The 19698-nt window shown below is 39.7% G+C and overlaps 1 protein-coding gene across 8 annotated transcripts in view; it reads left to right on the forward strand.

Moving 5' to 3' along the window:
• The window catches only part of EWSR1 (EWS RNA binding protein 1), a 79529-nt gene that overhangs the window by 52372 nt on the left and 7459 nt on the right, over positions 1–19698 (forward strand). For 6 of the 8 annotated variants that reach the window (XM_035017287.1, XM_035017290.1, XM_035017289.1 and 3 more), the window contains 10 exons: positions 1773–1809; positions 1953–2004; positions 3304–3427; positions 8255–8441; positions 10451–10618; positions 12533–12744; positions 13917–14097; positions 16884–16921; positions 17457–17489; positions 17802–17920. In XM_035017287.1, the coding sequence (XP_034873178.1) occupies positions 1773–1809; positions 1953–2004; positions 3304–3427; positions 8255–8441; positions 10451–10618; positions 12533–12744; positions 13917–14097; positions 16884–16921; positions 17457–17489; positions 17802–17920 (1151 nt within the window). The remainder of the gene's footprint in view (positions 1–1772; positions 1810–1952; positions 2005–3303; positions 3428–8254; positions 8442–10450; positions 10619–12532; positions 12745–13916; positions 14098–16883; positions 16922–17456; positions 17490–17801; positions 17921–19698) is intronic. The other 2 variants (XM_035017288.1, XM_035017295.1) reach the window with 1 other exon arrangement.

Consider the following 19698-nt stretch of genomic DNA (forward strand, 5'->3'; position numbering starts at 1 on the left):
CTTCCATGTCAGCAATTTAGAATCATTTCTCATGAGACACCTCAGCAAAACGTAGGTTGAAATATTTTTTGATGCTTCATTTGTCTGTTTTGTAAATGCCTCATGGAAAAAGTGATTTGCATTTACTTTTTATGTGGTACATAGAAAGCAAGAGTTGTAGTGCTATTGAAAATGCCTTAAGGTTTAACCTTAAAATGCCATTAGATTGTCTTAAATCAATTTGTTCATTATACAAAACCTTTAGGCAGTTGATTTGATAATGATGAATCAGGGTTCTGAGTTAAGGATGTACAGAGGAAGGAAAGTAGTTAAGGTAGAGTGGTAGAAAGGAGAGCCTACTTCAAAAGATGGATTCAGCACAGTGCTCTCAGGCCAGGTAGACTTTGAGGCAGGCTTTGGATAGAGTGGGGGTAGAAACCCCTCCCTGAAGAGCTGAGATGTCCATTGTTGCTTTCAAATGAGGGGCTACTTTCCGATTGGAAAAGAAAGGACCCTTTTGTTCAGCACTAATGGCAGTACTGTCTTCTAGCATAGAATAAGGTATGTATTTCTTGTGGAGAGCAAAGATTGAGTAGAATTTTTAAAAATATTTTTAAAGGGGCGCCTGGGTGGCTCATATGGTTAAGTGTCCGCCTTCGCCTCAGGTCATGATCCCAGGGTCCTGGGGTTGAGCCCCACATGGGGCTCCCTGCTCAGCGGGAAGCCTGCTTCTCCCTCTTCCACTCCCCCCTGCTTGTGTTCCTGCTCTCACTATCTCTCTCTGTCAAATAAATAAAATCTTTAAAAAAAAAATACAAAAAATCCTTAAATTTTAAAATACATGTATGTTTAGTTCAGTAGTGCTGTGAAAAACGTCACCATTTTATTTTCTGTTTGTTTTCACTACTTGTATAGACACCTCAGTGGACTAGTTTTTAGTCCTTTTTTGTGCATGTTTTACATTTCATATGAAAAGGGAAATTACAGGAAAGATTAGAAAGAGAAGAGAGGGGAAGAAAAGTAAAGTTGTGGGCCTTTTTTTTTTTTTTTAGTTGAAATCATTGTTTTAAAAAGATGTTGTTACCTAAAACCAAATTACTCCCAAAAAGATTACATGCTTTGTTCTCTGCCTTAACTCTGCTGCAATTTATGTTGTGTTTGGCTTTTGACTTACTGTAGAGATGTAGCCCTGATACAGTCAGGAAAGCCTTTAAAATACTGGATTGGGATGACTTTCTTTTTTGCCATTCCATGTCACAGCCCTGCTCTGGAATTATGGTTCGTTTTCAAAATGCTGAAGTGAGGGGGTGATAGAAAAACTAGTTTTGGGGGAGATGTAGCTACTGTTGTAACCAGTCTGATGTTAAACATTGTAATATTGTGGCATGCCTCATTTTTATATGAAGGTAAAACTTCTGTTGGTTCATCTTGTTTTCTGTTAGTCTTAGGATGATGATCATGTATTTGAAATGACAGCCTGCAGTTAAGGGGCCCGGGAGGGAATTGTGGTCATGGGAACCTTTAAAGTATCTGCCAAATCAGCTGATCTTGACCTCATTAGCTGGCACTATATTTCAAACTTTCTGAACTTTAACTGGCTTAGACTTATTTTTTTGGTTTGGTGTTAAGAGAGAAGAGATACTCATTTGGACCTGTGTTGGCCTGTACTTCCTCTCTATAAACAGTTGAAAGAATTTATCTTCTTCCACCTGAATTTCTCCTCAGGCCCTTTTTTTTTTTCTTCTCCTTGTCTCTGCTGACTTCACATTATTTTCTCTCCTTGTTTTCTCTAGATTACAGTACCTACAGCCAAGCGGCAGCCCAGCAGGGGTAAGTCAGTCTTTTTATAACAGTCCTTTGGGTGTGATTGATTATAATGTTTTTAGAATACTAAGCCTCCTGGAGTTGTAGAGGATTTTGTAATGGAATCTGAATGTTCTATATTCAGTTCTTGCATTTAATTTCTCTTACAGCTACAGTGCATACACCGCCCAACCCACTCAAGGATATGCACAGACCACCCAGGTAATCTTTAAGATATTTATATGTGGTTACGTCCCCAAACAAAATATTTCTGTCAGCCATTAAAACAATAGCTAGTACGGCTCTTTTTTAAAAATCGGGTAATAGAAAAGTATGACGTGCTTGTATATGTGCTACTGAAGCAAGCACTGATGTGCTTGTAATCATAAAAGTACTCAGGCGTTTTAAACTTGCACAGTGGGAGTGCCATTATAAATGACACCATCCCCAAACTGGGAGTTGCTAGCTCTCCACACCTTTCTAGTATCATCTCTCAAGTTAAGTGCCTTGCTCAGTAATTGGTCCTTCTACATATTGTATTATGTTTAAATTAATTTAATTTTACAGTGCTTCTGCAGGAGAAGGTGTTTTAGGATATTTTGCAAACAAAAAATAGCAGCGCATAGATAGGTCATTTGCCAGTGGTCACATAGTAAATGGCAGGGTCAGCTCTGTATGGCTGCCTAGCTACAGAGCTTCTGAGCCCTTTCCAGTACATGAGTTTGTGTTTAAAAGTCTAGGCCAGCAGATTTTGGAAATTAGGGTCCTAGTGTTCTCAAGACCACTTCGAATTCTGAAATGGTCCATGACTAAAATGGATACTAATAACTCTGCCATTGAAACTTTCTGGGACAGACAGAAGTGTGATGTCTCTGGCAGATCTTACATAACTGGTCATTCAAATCTAGAATGTGATCTTGCTAATAGGTGGAAGAATACCTCATTCCTTACCAGGTTTTAAGTATTACTGATGTCCAAGTTCAAAAGAAAGTTCTTGATATGTTAACCTTCAGGAGACTTGCAGTGTTCTAGTTCGTTTTCTTTGAAGTGGTGCAAATTTTTAAATTTTTATGTCAGGCTGAAAATCTGGTTTTTAGAACTAACAGATTTTAATCCCATTTTCATTTTCCTTCTCTTGGTTCGTTTTGTCTTCCTAACATTTGTTTCCAGTTGCTAAAACGGTGCTACACTAAGTGCTATAGCAATTATACACCTGTTCCATTGTTGCCCGTCCCTTGAGAGTGTCTTGTTAATCTCCTGTATAGTTAACTGGGAGTTTGCCTCATTATCTCAGGAACTTTTTTGTAGTTAGGTTTATAAAAATTTGAGTAGATTAGGTAAGGGAAAGAAGGCATTCATGATGCTGTGATCACTTGTCTGTTTTTTACAATCTTTACTAGAAAGCAGTATTTTTGGCTTTGGTTCTTCCAGTTTTTAGAGCCTTAGAAATAAGTCAGTCTGTTTTTTGGCTAAAATATAAGGTTTATATATGAACTTCTTGCATCCATTTTCTTTGAGCAGGCATATGGGCAGCAAAGTTACGGAACCTATGGACAGCCCACTGATGTCAGCTATACCCAGGCTCAGACCACTGCGACCTATGGGCAGACCGCCTATGCAACTTCTTATGGACAGCCTCCCGCTGGTAAGGCCTGCCTTGGAGAGACTTTTGGGTCATAGCCACTGGGGTGTTTGCTAAGAATCTTGTTACTTACGCTCTCAGGTGTATATTCTGTTCCATACCTTGGCATCTGAGGATCCTTTGTTCTTAGAAGGAGCTATTTTTTTTCTTTTTCTTTTTTTTTTCCTTTCCCTTATATTCTCCTGAAGGATTTCTCATAGAATGTGGGTGGGATAATTTCCTTTTAACTATTCAGTGTATCAAATAATCTTATAACAAAATGGAGAATATATAAAAGATTGTGCTAATGGTAATACTGGGTAAGAGTGAGCCTTCTTAAAGTGAGCTGCTTAAAATCAAACTGATTTTCACATCTGTTTGCTTCATCTGATAGTGTACCCTCTACTTTTTGTTTTGTGCTTTCCACAGTAGAAGGGACCAGTACAGGTTTGACTATCCTGCTCATTCTTGCATGGGAAATGCTTTCCATCTTGTCTAACCTTGTAATGTTGACCCTTTAGGTGTTTTCATCTGTTTAACCCTCAAACTTTCTAACATCACACACAACAAGGTGCTAATGGGAAATTGCTTCAGGTGCCATTCACAGATCCATGTCCTTTTCTTTATGTGATTTTGGGAAAGGTTTTGCTTTATTTTACATTATTTTGTGTCAAGCCTTAATAATAGTTGTTCACCTTCCCAAAGGTATTTCAGATGACTATTCCCCAGCTGATTCCCCCCTATTCCCTGAAGGAAAAATTGCATGAGTAGATTTATTTAGAGGAACAGACTGCCACCCTGCATGTAATGTTTGTCTCTTGGTTGGTTTCCAGTCCAGATACGTTTTATTTTCTGTTTTAAATGTTAATGAATTATTTTAATTCATAGTATGTCTTAAATAACAGCATTCCAGGGAGCTAAAAAATAAACTACTCCGAGAATTAGAATAAATTGTATCCTAATGCTAGGATTGAGTGGAGTATGTGAAAAATTTACAAGGATTTTTATGTTTAATGCTGCTATGTAACATTTTAGAATCCCTACCTTCTCCCCACCCACCCATTCCTGTCTTTATTATTATAATATTCAATACAAAAGTCTTAAAAATGTAAAAACTTATTGTGAAACTATTTTCAGTTCCCTAAGTTATATGTAGTTTTATCTCAGAGTCTTTAGTAGGGGAAAAACCTGTATCTGTAATTTATCTCCTTGAGTGACAGTGTCCTGGATTTGATGGGCAATATTTCCTAATCTGTGTAACTAATGGATATCTCAAATAGGATGGGAAATGTTTACACTTTTACTGGTGTTAGCTGCAACTGTAGGAAAAGCTGGAGCTAGAACTATGCAGTTTGGATTTTTAGCACAGAATTTTGAAATTGTGAGACTGAACTTTACGTAGTCAAGCTATTTTCATTTTTAATGATTGACATATAATAATTAGTTTTAGGTATACAACCTAATGATTCCATATTTGTATATGTTGTGAAATGATTGCCACAAAAAGTCTAGTTACTACCCATTGGCACACACAGTTAACAGATTTTTTTCTTGTGGGGGGCCTGGGTGGCTCAGTCGGTTAAGCGGCTGCCTTCAGCTCAGGTCATGATCCCAGGGTCCTGGGATCAAGCCCTGCATTGGGCTCTTTGCTCAGCATTGGGCTCCTTGCCCTGCTTCTCCCTCTGCCCCTGCTGCTCTGCCTACTTGTGCTCTTACTCTCTCTGTGTGTCAAATAAATAAATAAAATCTTAAAAAAAAATTTTTTTTTCTTGCAATGAGAACATTCAAGATCTATTCTCTTATCAACTTTAAAATATACAATACGATTTATTAATTATAGTCACCATGCTGTAGGTTACATCCTTGGATGTATTTATTTTTATAATTTATTTAATAAATACTTAACTTTGTAACCAGAAGTTTGTAGCTTTTGACCACCTTCCCTCATTTTTAAGATTTTATTTATTTATTTGACAGAGAATATGCACAAGCAGGGGGAGTGGCAGGCGGAGATAGAGGGAGAAGCAGGCTCCCTGCTGAGCAGGAAACTGATGGGGAGCTGGATCCCAGGACCCTGGGATCATGACCTGAGCCAAAGGCAGACATTTAATTGACTGAGTCACCCAGGCGCCCCAACCTTCCCTCATTTTTAAAAATAAGTATCACTTGAAAATAAATAATACAGCTTAGATTAAGCCTTTGGCATCTCGACCATTTTATAGGGATATGAAAAAGTCATTTATAGGAAACACGGGTCTTCTAGGTTCTCTAGAGTCCTGTGTTCTCGTTGTCATTAACTGAACAAGTCCCACCATGAAGACAAAAAGGTAGGACATTCTGATACAGAAACCAGTGGCTTTGATGAGCAAGAAACTGCACTTACTAAGGACTGTTTTATGGATTTTATAGTTTATGGGGAACCATGCATACCTCCTCTAATGCTCCCATCAACCTTTGGAGTGTAGAGACTGGAATTAAACCTGGTGGGCAAACTGAGGCTGAACCAGACTAAGTTAGGACCCTCACAGGTAGTAAGTGGCTCCAAGCACACTTTTTTCCTTACTTCATGCTGTCTTTCCACATAAAAGTCACTGGGTAATTACTGAAAGGAATGTAGGGAAAAAACCCTTTTCTCTCAATAGAATTTCTTTTAATTAAGCTTTAAGAGAAAGTGGCCATATAAATCTCGTTTCATTAATTAGAATAGAAACTTTAGTTTTTACTGTTCAAGTTGAACAAAAATTTTGGTTGATTTGTGTAATGTTTATTACCTTTTTCCTTAAAGTCATCAGCACAAAGTAGATGTGTTGTCTTTTGCCGTTGATCTTTTTTATTGTCATTAAATCATTTTGCTCTGTTAATTTTTGCTCATTTGCCTGGCTGTTTGTATGGGTACTAGAGATTAATTAAAAGATTATTAATTAACCCAGTGTCTATTACCGTAATCTTTAGCACTTCAAACCTCTAACAGCTACTGCGTAGTTTTATAATATTCAGTTATTGCTCTGATCAGTCTTTGTTGTTGCTGTTGCTTTTAATTGCCCTTGTGACTCTTATAGATGGTCTTGTCATCATGTAGGGGGGAAAAAATCTGTGTAGGAGTAATAGGGTAGGTGGAATTAGATTCCAGTTAAATTTAAATAAATGAGTGCTTTATATGGGTGACATTAGGACTCTGCAAGGAACTTTTAAATTAAATAAACAGATGAGTGACATGCCAACTCAGAAAACTTCCATTGCTTGGGGCTCTCTGTTTTGTGCATTATGCTTTCATACACATTTCAACCTAGCAGTTTTGAGAAGGAAATTACTGTCTTTGTGTATAATTAATTTCAGAATTTCCCTAAAATGTTCAGAATGGAGAAAAAAAGTATTACACTCTGTGCTACAGGAGGTGACATTTTAGGTTGTACAAAGAGAAGTTGGTATTTGTTGTTGGCTAGTAAGTTGTGCGTATAGTGAGGACACTTTATTCTAACTGAAGTTACGGCCCTAAATTTTAACTAAAGCGATCTTAATTCAAGATTTGTCTTAAGTACTCAAACTCTTTTACTTTAGTGAGATGTGGACTATTTTTTGATGGATATAAATGCTGGTAACTAGACCCAAGTTTTTATTGCATGGCTGGCTTGTGTTCATTGACCATGAGAAGGGGTCAGAGAGAAGAGCCCAGCACCAGGAAAGGTTCTAACACATCTCAGAATAAGGACTCAAGTTAGGAGCTGCATTTTGTCACACTGCAAGCCCAAGTTCCAGATGAAAGGGTTTCCATCCCTGCCTGGTCTGGTAGAGGCAGGAACTAGGGAGAGAACCTACCTTGGTTTGCCTCATACCTCTGAACACAGCAGGTCTTTGTGATACCTAGTTAGGGGACTAGCATGGGGCTAGCTCTAGGGTCTACTTTGAATATTTCCAAACAGGAAAAAGACCTTTTTGCTGGTGGTAGGTAAAAAAGGAATGGAGGGTGGGTAATTTGATGACAAGCGTAGACTCTTAGATGGTTTCAACATGTGAAAAACACTGACCTTTAAAAAAAAAAAAAAAACACTGACCTTTTAAAGGTTTATTTGGGGAGTATTAAGTTTAATTAAAATCATTTACTTGAAAGGTCAAATAAGGTAACGTTTGTTGGTTATATTTAAGCAAATGTAATTTGTAGTATCTTATTACTCAAGTTCCATTTCAAAATTTAGTGCTGGTAACAAGCATCTTTTTAGTTGTTACCTGAAACAAAAGTAGCAGTTCTTGGACATCTCCCACTGAAAATTAAACACATGTTTTCTGGGATTTCAGTTTCCTTTAACTAAAAATGAACTGCCCATGCTGGAATGCTCAGGACTGAAAGCAAAGTAATTTTAATGCTAAAAATACTACCTGGATCATTATTTTTAGCTATTTTAGCAATGTGTCATTGCCTTTTCCCTTTCTGGGACGTTTTATCCTGCTTGAGAGTTTTTTGGGATACTTAACTAGTTGAGGAAATTGTTAAGAAGGCCTGCTTGCAAGACCGGTATAGGATCCCCAAAAGCAGACTTTTCTCCTGTTTAATCCAGAGGGGAAGGTGCAGCAGGAACCTTGTTTTCTGTACCAACACTTCTGTAGCATACCCTGTTTCCTCCTGTTAGGTGTGATTTTAGAGCTAAAGAGAGTGCCATGCTGAAAACTGGGTACTTTTCAGACAATGCAGGCTTTAAATACTGGTTTGTTGCTACTCATACTGGAGGGGAACCTTTTAAAGGGGCTAAATATTGTGATGCTCTAAAGTAGGTGGCTTACAAATTGTTTTGTTAGCAAGTGTCTAGGCAGCTCTCTGAGGAGCCAGAAATCTGATGTCGTTCTCCTTTGTTCTAGGTTATACTACTCCAACTGCCCCCCAGGCATACAGTCAGCCTGTCCAGGGGTACGGCACTGGTGCTTACGATACCACCACTGCTACGGTTACGACCACCCAGGCCTCCTATGCAGCTCAGTCTGCTTATGGCACTCAGCCTGCTTACCCAGCCTATGGGCAGCAGCCGGCAGCCACCGCACCTGCAAGGTAAGGCCACACTCCCCTAGTTCTTACACCAGAGCACATCAGCCTGTTTCGGGAAAGAGAGCAATTACACGCACTTAGAGAATCCAGGACTTCATTCCTTTTTAATGGTTACTCTTAAATACTTACTTTCAGAGGTTGGCTATGTGCTTATAGTCATCACAGTAATGCTCTAGAACACACCACAGATACATTGTTCTCCATTTAGTAGAGAAATTGTGCCATCCAGGGGCTAAGATCAGGAAAGTCACTGGCCAGATATCTAGTTTCTAGACATTCAGTTTCAAAAGGGTGACCTTTTAGGGTAGGAGGAGACTATTACATTTACTTTACCAAACTCAGGGAAAAAAATGGAATGTGTGTTTTCCTTCACAACAGAACAACTGATTGGTTTTATTGACCTTGTAAATGGATAACAGCTTTCTCTTTGGGGAAAACGTGGCAGTTCACAATACAGAGGAGGTGGGAAGTCATATACTGGTGTCTCAGTTGAAGGAATTGACATTTTTTCTGTATTACGTAGTGGCTTGGTTATCTAAATATCACAGGCAAGTATATATTCTTAACTGGGTACCCTGCTTTGGGGTGAATATTTTGGCAAACAATTTCATACTCCATGACTAATTAGCAGGTAAACAGTATTGATTATTACTTAACAGAAGATTTCAGGTCTTTGCTTTAGGCAATGCACATAGGTGGCTTCTGCATACAATCTTGAAGGAACATTGAATTCTGATTTGAAAGAAGACTTTTTAGGGAATAAACAAGAGATCAACTTGTAACCTAGACTTTTTGCCTACTATAGAGGTAAGAACTTAGCTCTGGCAAACACTCATGAAATTACTTCTAAAGTGCACAGTGAGTAATCAGAGCTACTTGGTAGTTTACATCTACTAGACATCCTGTGCAGTAGGTAGATTAAACTGACTCACTGATTCCTCTAGGGCTCCGTTTCAGGTGACCTAGGCATTTCAGAATGTTCTCAACTATTGGAAGTCCCATTTGATGATCCATTGCAACAGTATATCCAAGCCATAGATTGGGGGGGGAGGGTTATATATTAATTGGTTTTTTATAATTTTTTGTTGTTGTTCCTTTTCTTTCCCTGATTTTTAGTCCTTACCACTTTAAAACTGTCTCATGATCAGTGTCAGCTACTCCCTTTTCCACTGGAAAGAGGGGGCTTGTGACCCATTTCAGCTCTGGAGAAACCAGTACTTCCACATCCTATCTGGTTTGCCTGCTCATTCTTGGCGGTTTGCTTAAAATAGCTCACTTTATTACAGTCTTGTTGCGAACTCTTAGGGCTAAGAGGTAATAGAAAACCCTGGGGGTTTTTGTTTTGTTTTTTCCTTTGAGACTGGGATTGGTTTTCATTATTTAATATTTCCCAGTTCATCCAAGCATTCCTGGGAGCTGGGGTTGGGAGGGGGTGGTTCCCTCCCCTACTCTGGTATTTCCATTATGGAGACTTTCAGGCAAGGTTGGATTTATATGTGGCAGTCCAAATTAGGAAATGTATTTTCAGGTCTGTTTTAATGAGAAATTTAAACTCACAGTAATCCAAATTTATAAATGCCATGAACTTATATAAATGTTACTCTAACGTGACACTTTTGCATTATTGTTAAGGTTTCTTATCTGTCTTCCAACAGTCCTTTTTGGGGGGGAATAAAAAAGCATTTTCTTCCCTAACAAACAACCTCCCCTCCCAGATCACTTAAATTGGCAATAGAAAATACTGTAACTGCCTTTGATAGCTGCTAATGTGGAACGAGTGGAACATGTTGGTATCTCATCTGTGGATGTGATTAATTCTCCCCCTTTCTTAGAAGTGTTCTCTTCCAGCAAATACAGTTGGACCGAGACTGGGTTTGATATAATTCAGTTGACAATTGTATTTACTTCCAAGCTCAATCCTAACATTGCACGTTGCTCAGAGGTTATAGAGGTCTTACCCAGGAGTTCTATGGTTGAGGGAAAAAGTCTTACTTTTTTATTTCTCCTTTTAGACCGCAGGATGGTAACAAACCCGCTGAGACTAGTCAACCTCAATCTAGCACAGGGGGTTACAACCAGCCCAGCCTAGGATATGGACAGAGTAACTACAGTTATCCCCAGGTACCTGGGAGCTACCCCATGCAGCCAGTCACAGCACCACCATCTTATCCTCCTACCAGGTCAGTATCTTTGTTCTCATGGCCAGTGAGCTAGTAGAATAACAGTTTTTTTTTTCAGGCTGTTGACCAGCTTGCTTCTTCCTCAGGTGAAACGGGTTATCTGACTTTCCCAGTGATGAGCCTTGACCACACATTAAAACTTCAGTCTTAGGTTCCTGTAGCAGTACCTGGCAGTCAGTAACTTTTTTCTCTAAACACAAACAACATTTTTACCATTCTAGGTTCTTCCTTTTAATTTTGCTCTTTTAGTTAATTCAGATGGATGAGAAACAGAAGTATATGAAAGCAGGTAAACCCAATCATAGAAGCCACCTCCTCCAATGCAGTTAGGATGGGTAAAGTGGAAGACATGAAAAAGAAAAGAAAGAAAGAAACTTCATTTTAATCATTTCATATTTAACTTAACTTGGAGGTCCATTCATACACAACTCTTTCAAAATTTTATTTATTTATTTGACAGAGAGCACAAGCAGGGGAGAGGGAGAGACAGGCTCCCTGCTAAGCAGGGAGCCCAATGCAGGGCTCGATCCCAGGACCCTGGGATCATGATCTCAGCCAAAGGCAGATGCTTAACCAACTGAGCCACCCAGGTGCCCCCATGCACAGGTCTTTTAATGATTGGGCCAGGGCCTTTCGTCTACAGATTTATTCTGCACTCTGTCTTACATGTTAACCACCCCAGCAGCTACGGTGTCTCATTTGGGTTTCTTGTAAAGTGGAGGAAGAACTGCAAGTTTTCTCACTCATACTTAATTAGAAGCAAGTTTTCAAATGAACTGTCTGAATTGTGTCCTAAAGTGTTAACTTAGTTTTGCTAGAGGTAGCACTTCCCTTTTTTGCACTCAGTTTCATTGGTTTTCGCATGAAAGTGCCCCAGGTGTGAACAGGTTTGGGAACAAAATACAGTTGGCCGGGTACGTGTACAGTGTGGAGTAGCAGTGGGCAGGGCTTACAGCAGTTCTTCCACAGAGCCCGCCTGTGCTGCTGAGGGTAGTAGCCCTGGCCAGTTGAGTAGGTACACTCTGTGAAGAGAGGCTCCTGAGTCTGTACAGCCACGTTGGGGAATATGAGAGAGGCTTAGTTTAGTAGTACTTTTAAATATGATGTCTTTTTTAATTTTCATTACCATAGTTCATTTAAAGTTTAATAGCAGTTCTTTTAATTAAGCTTTATTTCTATGTAAGAAAGGTATCATTGGTTAGTTTCTCTGCCTGGGGTTGACATGTCGAAAGATGAAGATCCACTGAATACTCTAGTACGGTGCCATGATTCTGAAGTTACCTTATCCATCTTTTCTTCATTAAGATTTCATAGATGATCAGGCATGTCTGAAAGTTATAGATGATCAAGCATGTCTGGAAGTTTGAAACTGTATACAGTATATAGCGAAACAATTTGAAACTTGAACAGACGTCAAGAGAAAATTGCCATGTTTGTGTGGCCACACACACACACCGGGCAGCCTTGTACCTTCAGAACAGTCACTGTCATGATTGACGGGAATTGTTGGGAGACAGGCTTAGAACTGCCATGCTTAACTGCCTCCTTTTCCTCCATGGCTTTCCCACTGAGTACACATGCACATATTCTTCCCTTAATGCAGGAACACCAAACTCCCAAATTTGCCTTGAATTTAATTGAAAACTATGGTTTTAAGGAGGTGGGAGGTAAAAGAGAAGACTCTAAGGGTTGTATAATGTATAGATTGGTTTTCAGTAGTTTTCCCCTCCTTTGCATTTAAAGCTGTATTCTGAATACAAAAATATTTGCTTATTTTAAATTCAGACTGTTGATATGTAGAAAGTGTGTTTTTAAGGATTTCTATGTCATATGCTATGAATGTCTCTTATATTTAGGGGGCTTGAAGAAATAACAAGCCTCTCCTTCCTAAAAAGCTTTTTTTCTTTCTTTCAGCTACTCCTCTACACAGCCGACTAGTTATGATCAGAGCAGTTACTCTCAGCAGAACACCTATGGGCAGCCGAGCAGCTATGGACAGCAGAGTAGCTATGGTCAACAAAGCAGCTATGGGCAGCAGCCGCCCACTAGTTATCCCCCCCAAACTGGATCCTACAGCCAGGCTCCAAGTCAATATAGCCAACAGAGCAGCAGCTACGGGCAGCAGAGTGAGTTGCTAAGAGAGAAAACCAAATAAGAATGATTATGTTTGGAGTTTCTGAACATGGGGAAATGGTCTTTACCGTTGTTTAGTTTTGGACTCTGGGGCATCTTTAGGACATAACATCCTGGCTAACCACTTGGATGTCCCACTAAAGACATGAGTGCTTTTCTCCAATTTAATTGTTAGTATGCCTTGCCAAAAAGAAAAGAGAGTTTGTAACTGACCAGAGAAAACATTTTAAGACGCCAGCCTTGCTCTCTTTAAGGAGGTTATATACACTGAGTGAAGCTGGCACTCCTGTGGCCTGCCCACCCCAACTCATTAAAAGGACGTGAGCAGATAGCTGTTGGGAGACTAGTGCAATTTTGATAGTTAAGTAAATGCTATATTTTGGTTTGGGGGTTTTTTTTTTACATCTATAAAGCAAAAAAAAAAAAGTCCTTCTCATAGAACACTTAGTTTCACATGGAGAAGTAACCAAAAACTCAAAACTGTATTCACAATTTAATTTTTACCTGGATAGTTGTTTTTTAATGAAACTCCATCCATGGGTATGTTTCATTATGGCTATGAGATGAGTAGTGCTTCTTGATGGAGCCCAAGCTTCAGCAACATACTAAAGCCCTAAGAAACCTGCCCCTGGTTTTTGTTTTTGGGTTTTTTTAAGATTTTATTTATTTATTTGACAGAGACACAGCGAGAGAGGGAACACAAGCAGGGGGAGTGGGGGAGGGAGAAGTAGGCTTCCCACTGAGTAGGGAGCCCGATGTGGGGCTCGGTGCCAGGACCCTGGGATCATGACCTGAGCCGAAGGCAGATGCTTAACGACTGAGCCACCCAGGCGCCCCATGGTTTTTGTTTCTTGAGAGTAGTTTAAAGAAGTAGCTTTTGGAGGCATCCTAGGATACAAAACCCTGTAAACTGTTGACCTGAGGGCTTTTTTTCTTATTTGGGTGGTTTATTCTAGGCTAACTGTAAGATTACTTCAGCTTTGATGAACCAGCAGTTTTGGTTAAACTTAAAAGACCCTACTTTTAGAGGTGCTTTGTTAGGTTTAAAGAAGATGGTGCCTTGGTTAGTACCTTGCAATTGAGCATTCTGTGTTTCCAGGAGAAAGTACGACAGGCAATGGTTCAAATGCTGGTCCATGGCTTACAGATGTGACTCTTTCCTCAGGTTCATTCCGACAGGACCACCCCAGTAGCATGGGTGTTTATGGGCAGGAGTCTGGAGGATTTTCCGGACCAGGAGAGAACCGGAGCATGAGTGGCCCTGATAACCGGGGCAGGGGAAGAGGGGGATTTGATCGTGGAGGCATGAGCAGAGGTGGGCGGGGAGGAGGACGCGGTGGAATGGGGTAAGAGCAAACCTTTTCTCCTTTTACCTAATTTTGTTTCATCCATAGGATTTTCAATGGAAAGAAGGGACTGAAAGACATAAGAAATTTATTTCTACATTTCCATGGACAATCTGTTGAGCCCAGGCCATCTTCTAAAACATGGAAATGTCATCTTTGTGGCATAGATTAAGTGGCAGTTCGCTTTTTTCCCTGCCAATCTACTTGGTTGGGTTGGGGAGAACAAAGAATGGTTTTGAAACTAGAGCTTTCAGTTCCCTTCATGGTTTCCAGAGGTCAAAGCCTCTGTGGGTAATAGACTCGGGATGGAACACACACAACCCTTCTAACACCCCTAGGTTTTTTAACTAATTGCCTCTGAATGGTTGTCTTGAAATACCTGGTGTATATATACTGCAGAAAAGGAATGCAGCTGTTTTCCACAATGTTTGTCCCCAACTTCTGTTTGTATTTGGAATTGTTGAACGTAATGATGAAGATCTTGGTCCCCTAACTCCTGAACTATGGCCTGAGGTGCACCTGGTACACAGAAAAGTCTAATAGCTTTTTGCAGAGTAATGTAAATAATTACAGGATCACTCCCTGTTGGAGATTTTGAGAAGTCTAAATCGGTTTGACCATTTTGATTGATGGCACAATCTGGTTTAGAAAACTTTGTTTAGATCAATAGCATAACCCTGCTACCTGTGCCTGCCCCTCCCCTCCCTTCTCCCACCCCTTTTTCCCCTTCTGGTGTCTGTACTTTGATGAAGGTGAGGTATAATGTTGGTGGTTAACATAATCCAGAAGGTTTAGTTCTGTGTGTGTTCTGTCCCTATATAAACTAGTAAAAAAAAAAAAAAAGTTATGCAGAATGTTATACATATTATGTATAAATTGGATTTGGTGCCACTGTTGGTTCAAGGAAAAATTGGGTAGGGTTTCTTTTTTTTATATAGAAATGGCCTTCAAAATTAGATAAAAAGTTGATCTTTAATTTTTGTGTTCTCAAATTTGTATCCTTTTGAAAGATAACTGATTGAAAATGCAGTTCTGCATATTCTGCATAACTTAAAAGTCTTTGGTGAAATCTTTATTGGAAGAAAGTTACTTGACAACACACAAAAATTGATGAACAATTTGGTATTAAGTAAAATCAGTCTGATTTGGAGAATGTCATTCCATTATAAAGGTTTCACTTCTTTATGGATGTTTTAAAATAGACGTAGACACTTGAAATTACTATCATCACGTCTCCTCCAATCACCTAGAATTCTTAGTATTTTCCAATTGCAAAACCAATTTCAAGTTCATTCATTTTAATACTCCAGAAGTGATAATTCTACTAATTTTGCTAGACTTTGCTAGTAGAGGGATCCCCTCTTTCTGAAGAAGTCTCCTGGAGCCATAGAAAAAAAAAAGTCATGGCTTTCCCACAGGTTTTTCAACTGACTGTGAGGCAGTCGGTTGGATCCCTTGGGGACAGGACGGGGGCATTCTCCCCTCCCCTCTTTTTCACTCTGGTGTGGTGATGGTTTTCAGTGTCTTCTGCAGGTAAGGCACTCAATGTTGTTAACATGCCCTTTTTCATTGCCTCAGTATTTTGATATTTTCATTGGCTGTTAAACGTGGAAACTTTTTAACATGCTTTGTCGCATTTATATGCTACAGGTTACAAAGTGAGAGCCTTGTATACACTTCAATACTTAAAAAGTACCCGTACTCAGTACTCAGCCGGCAGCATAATGAAAAGTGGGACTAGACACGGTGTCCATATGGAGAGGAAAAATATACATAGAATATTTTTAACAAAATGTATTCATTGTATAAATGGAATCCTTCTGTAACTTTGGTAACTGCATACTTGTTATTTGGTAATGAACCAGAGGAGGTATAATACTCTAGAATTGTATAACATTAAAGTGTAAACTTTTGTGTTTAAAGAGAGAGAACATTTTATGGTGTGTACTTTTAAAAAGGAAACAAAGCTGCATGCAACAGCTTGAAAATTGTATATTCAGGTATTAAAGGTGCAATACTGGTTAGAAAAAGCTCAGGGCCTCCCACTGAGGAGCTGCCTTTATTTAATCTTAAAGGAAAAATTAAAAAGGCCCTTCATATTCCCTCCCCCTGTTCTTACAGTATGTAAAGCAGTCATTTTATACTGCTGTCGTCACTGTTCTCAACTGATGTGTCTATAAAGTTGCACCCCCAGTCCGTTGAGCCTTGGTATTTGTTGTAAATTCTCCTTTCACAGCGATTGTTAAATCCATTAGTGCCCTGAATTGTATGGCTTTATGCTGAAGATTGGCTGGATGCGTCCTCTGATGTGTGTTGTAGGCGTTTAGTGTGGTTGTCTCCTGCTTTATTATACTGTGACTTGTTAGGAAGCCTCACTTGGCTCTCTCCCCTAGGAGAGGTTGAGGGTGCACCTTTATGAACATGGAAAGCAGTTGCCCCAGCTTGCTACTCCTCTCTACAACAAGCTCTCCCTGTTTTTCAGCTGATGGGGTGGGTGTTTGGGATCGATTTCCCCCCCCCAATTTGCCAAGTATTGCACTATTAATACCAGCCCCCGAAATGAAAGGAACCAACCACACTGGTGTGTACAATCAGACAAGCAAGGTTGTATATAAAGGAAATTTGAGCAAGCTGCCCTGAAGAAAGGCATAGTGACGAGATGAGAGAGATGCATTGTTTGGAGATGTGTTTAGCCAGTGCCCTTCTCCCCCACGAGCCCCCCCAAGGCTCAGAGCGGTACTGGCTTTTAAAGGGAAAGGCCTTCATTTCTTCGTTTATCCCCCCAGCAGCGCTGGAGAGCGAGGTGGCTTCAATAAGCCTGGTGGTAAGTTTTTGAGTATTACCATGGATAGTGTTTAAAAAAATGCAGTCAGTTTTTAGAAAACTATAATTTTTTATTAGTTTCATAAGCGGTTTAAAAATGATCTATACAAAGAGACTAATGGGTACTGCCGGCATTGTCTTAGGGGTAATAAGGTTAACCTATGGTTACAAAACAAAGGGTAACTTGAAGTATTGAGCAACTGCTTCTGTAATATGGGGGAGAATACGTTTTTTAAATTTGGTTTGTTTGGAGGAAAAATTTTGACTTAAATTTAACACTAATTTGGCACATAAGCATTGAGAGTGTATTTGGTTAATGGTTTAAAAGCAAACCAGCAAAGAAAAAAAAGCAAAACCCTAGCAAATCTTTCACAAATGTTAAAGGGGCACTGCTCCATTTTAGCAGTGCGGGTCATTTTGAATTTAATGACGCCCCATCAAACGGTGGTATAGTAGATAGCTATGTGTGTTTGTAAGGTTTATAGCTTGCAAGACGTGCACTAATAGTGTTTTATGTGATCTTTCCTGGTTGGCAGGACCCATGGACGAAGGACCAGATCTTGATCTAGGTAATTCTGAATTCTTGAATTTTGTATCATGCTTTATAAATGAACAGCACCGAAGTAAGTGCATGCTAGAGCTCAGCAGCCTGGTAGATCAGTGTGACATTCTTGCTTTTAGAAGCAGTTTAGGGCTCCCTTTATCGTGAGCAACTACTCATAATAGCCTTAGACAAAGGAGGCCACAAGTGCCATGGCATTCTTGTTAGTGTGGCTGGTAGTTCTCTTAGCTTTGTAGTAATTACCAGTGAGCAGTAGTGACTAGTGGGTTAATCAGCCCCTGTAGATACAGGATAATAACTCCTTTCTTTTCTCTGTAAGGCCCACCTGTAGATCCAGATGAAGACTCTGACAACAGTGCAATTTATGTGCAAGGCTTAAATGACAATGTGACTCTAGATGATCTGGCAGACTTCTTTAAGCAGTGTGGAGTTGTTAAGGTAAGTAAAAGCATAACCATGTGAGTTGGCAGATCTTCCAAATCAGCAGGCATTTTAAAGAGATGATGATTAGAGTTTCTGAAGATCTGACCTGCTTCTGAGGTTGCCTGACCTTTCTTTCTGGGCATATTGTGGTTCCTTAAAATACCAAAACAACAAAAAGAAAACCTTTCTCTTTTTTTTGTAGAAAAATGCTAAATATGGTTGGGCATACTTAACAATTCCGTCCTTTATAATTGTCAGCTAATTGTAAGAATACTTACAGGGACACTTTTTTGTGAAATACGGATTACAACATACAGTTTTTAAAATAGTGAACATTAACATTTTTTTCTTTCCCAATTTTATCCCTTCTCCGCACGCCCATCCCGAATTGTACCGTTTCTTTTCATGGATGGACACTCAGTAATGGTTTGTTTCCTATAATTTTGGAGAATGTTTATTAAACACTACAGTAAGGCAGCGCTATTCTAGGATATACTGGAAACGAACAGATAGGAACCCTTGGAGTTAAACATGGGTTCTTCGTTAGGTGGGGATAACTAAGAGAAACGAGGGTTTTGAGAAGGGGGTTCCAGGGTCCTCAGGTCAGAAACTCAAAAAGTTTGGGAATCCTGTATTTTATTTATAAATAGTCACAAGTTATTCATATATTCTCTAATAGACAGTTGGGTTATTTCTAAGTTTGTGAACGTTCTTACATCTCCTGGGGCACAGTGCCGTAGTGTCTCTGTGTGTGTACAGTTGGTTCTTGTTATTTGCAGTAGTTCTGTAAAGTCTCTGCAAAGACTGAATTAGTGGATTCTGAACCACTGCTTCTCAGGCAAGTGTGTGAACGGATACATACATCTCACATACATTATAATTCTAAATTTTAAAAACAACTCCCTCTGGTAGATCTGTTTTCTCTTACAAAGAGAAAATGAGGTTCTGAAGTGTTTGGTGATTTGCATGAGTGGCATACAGATTCATCCAGCTGGCCCCAGGGACAGAATTTCTTGCACTACACAGTCTCCATCCCCTGGTCATCTCTAAAGAGAGCTGGACTGAGGGGGGGGGGCAGTGTGTCTCATTTGAGCTCGATTGGAACACGTGCATCAGACAACTTAAATTTTTGCCACTCTGTACATGTCCATGAGTAACCACAAAAGTACCACAAGTATTGAATTTGGACTTAAAATTTTTAGTGAGTAGGCAAATTTGCGGATAGTGAATCTATAAGTAATGAGGATCGACTGTACCCAGGTGTAAAATTGCTGGTTCTTAGGCTGTGTGCGTGTTTTAACTAATTAGTATGGCTGAGCAACTTAGTGGATGGCACCAGCATTCCTGAGACCACATTCACCACCTCTTCACTGCTACTGGGAATCACCTGAATTTTTAAATTAATGCCAATCTGCTGGAAGAAAATGGAAACGTGGTGGGTTTTTTTGTTAAGATTTTATCTATTTGAGAGAATGAGCACGAGCAGGGGGAGGGGCAGAGGGAGAGGGACAAGCAGACTCCCCACTAAGTGTGGAGCCCTATGCAGGGCTCCATCCCAGGACCCTGAAATCATGACCTGAAGTCAGACGCTTAACCGAGCCACCCAAGGGCCTGGCAAATGTCGTTTTAATATCCTTTTCCCTGTTTGCTAATGATGTTTGGTATTTTTGTTTTGGGTGGTGGTGGTTGCTTGCTTTTTTTTTTTTTTTTTAAGATTTTTATTTATTTGGGGCGCCTGGGTGGCTCAGTCGTTAGGCGTCTGCCTTCGGCTCGGGTCATGATCCCAGGGTCCT

The sequence above is a fragment of the Mirounga leonina genome, unplaced genomic scaffold (genome assembly GCF_011800145.1).
Source record: "Mirounga leonina isolate KUSES-001 unplaced genomic scaffold, KU_Mleo_1.0 Mir_171, whole genome shotgun sequence".
In the NCBI taxonomy this organism is placed as follows: domain Eukaryota; kingdom Metazoa; phylum Chordata; class Mammalia; order Carnivora; family Phocidae; genus Mirounga; species Mirounga leonina.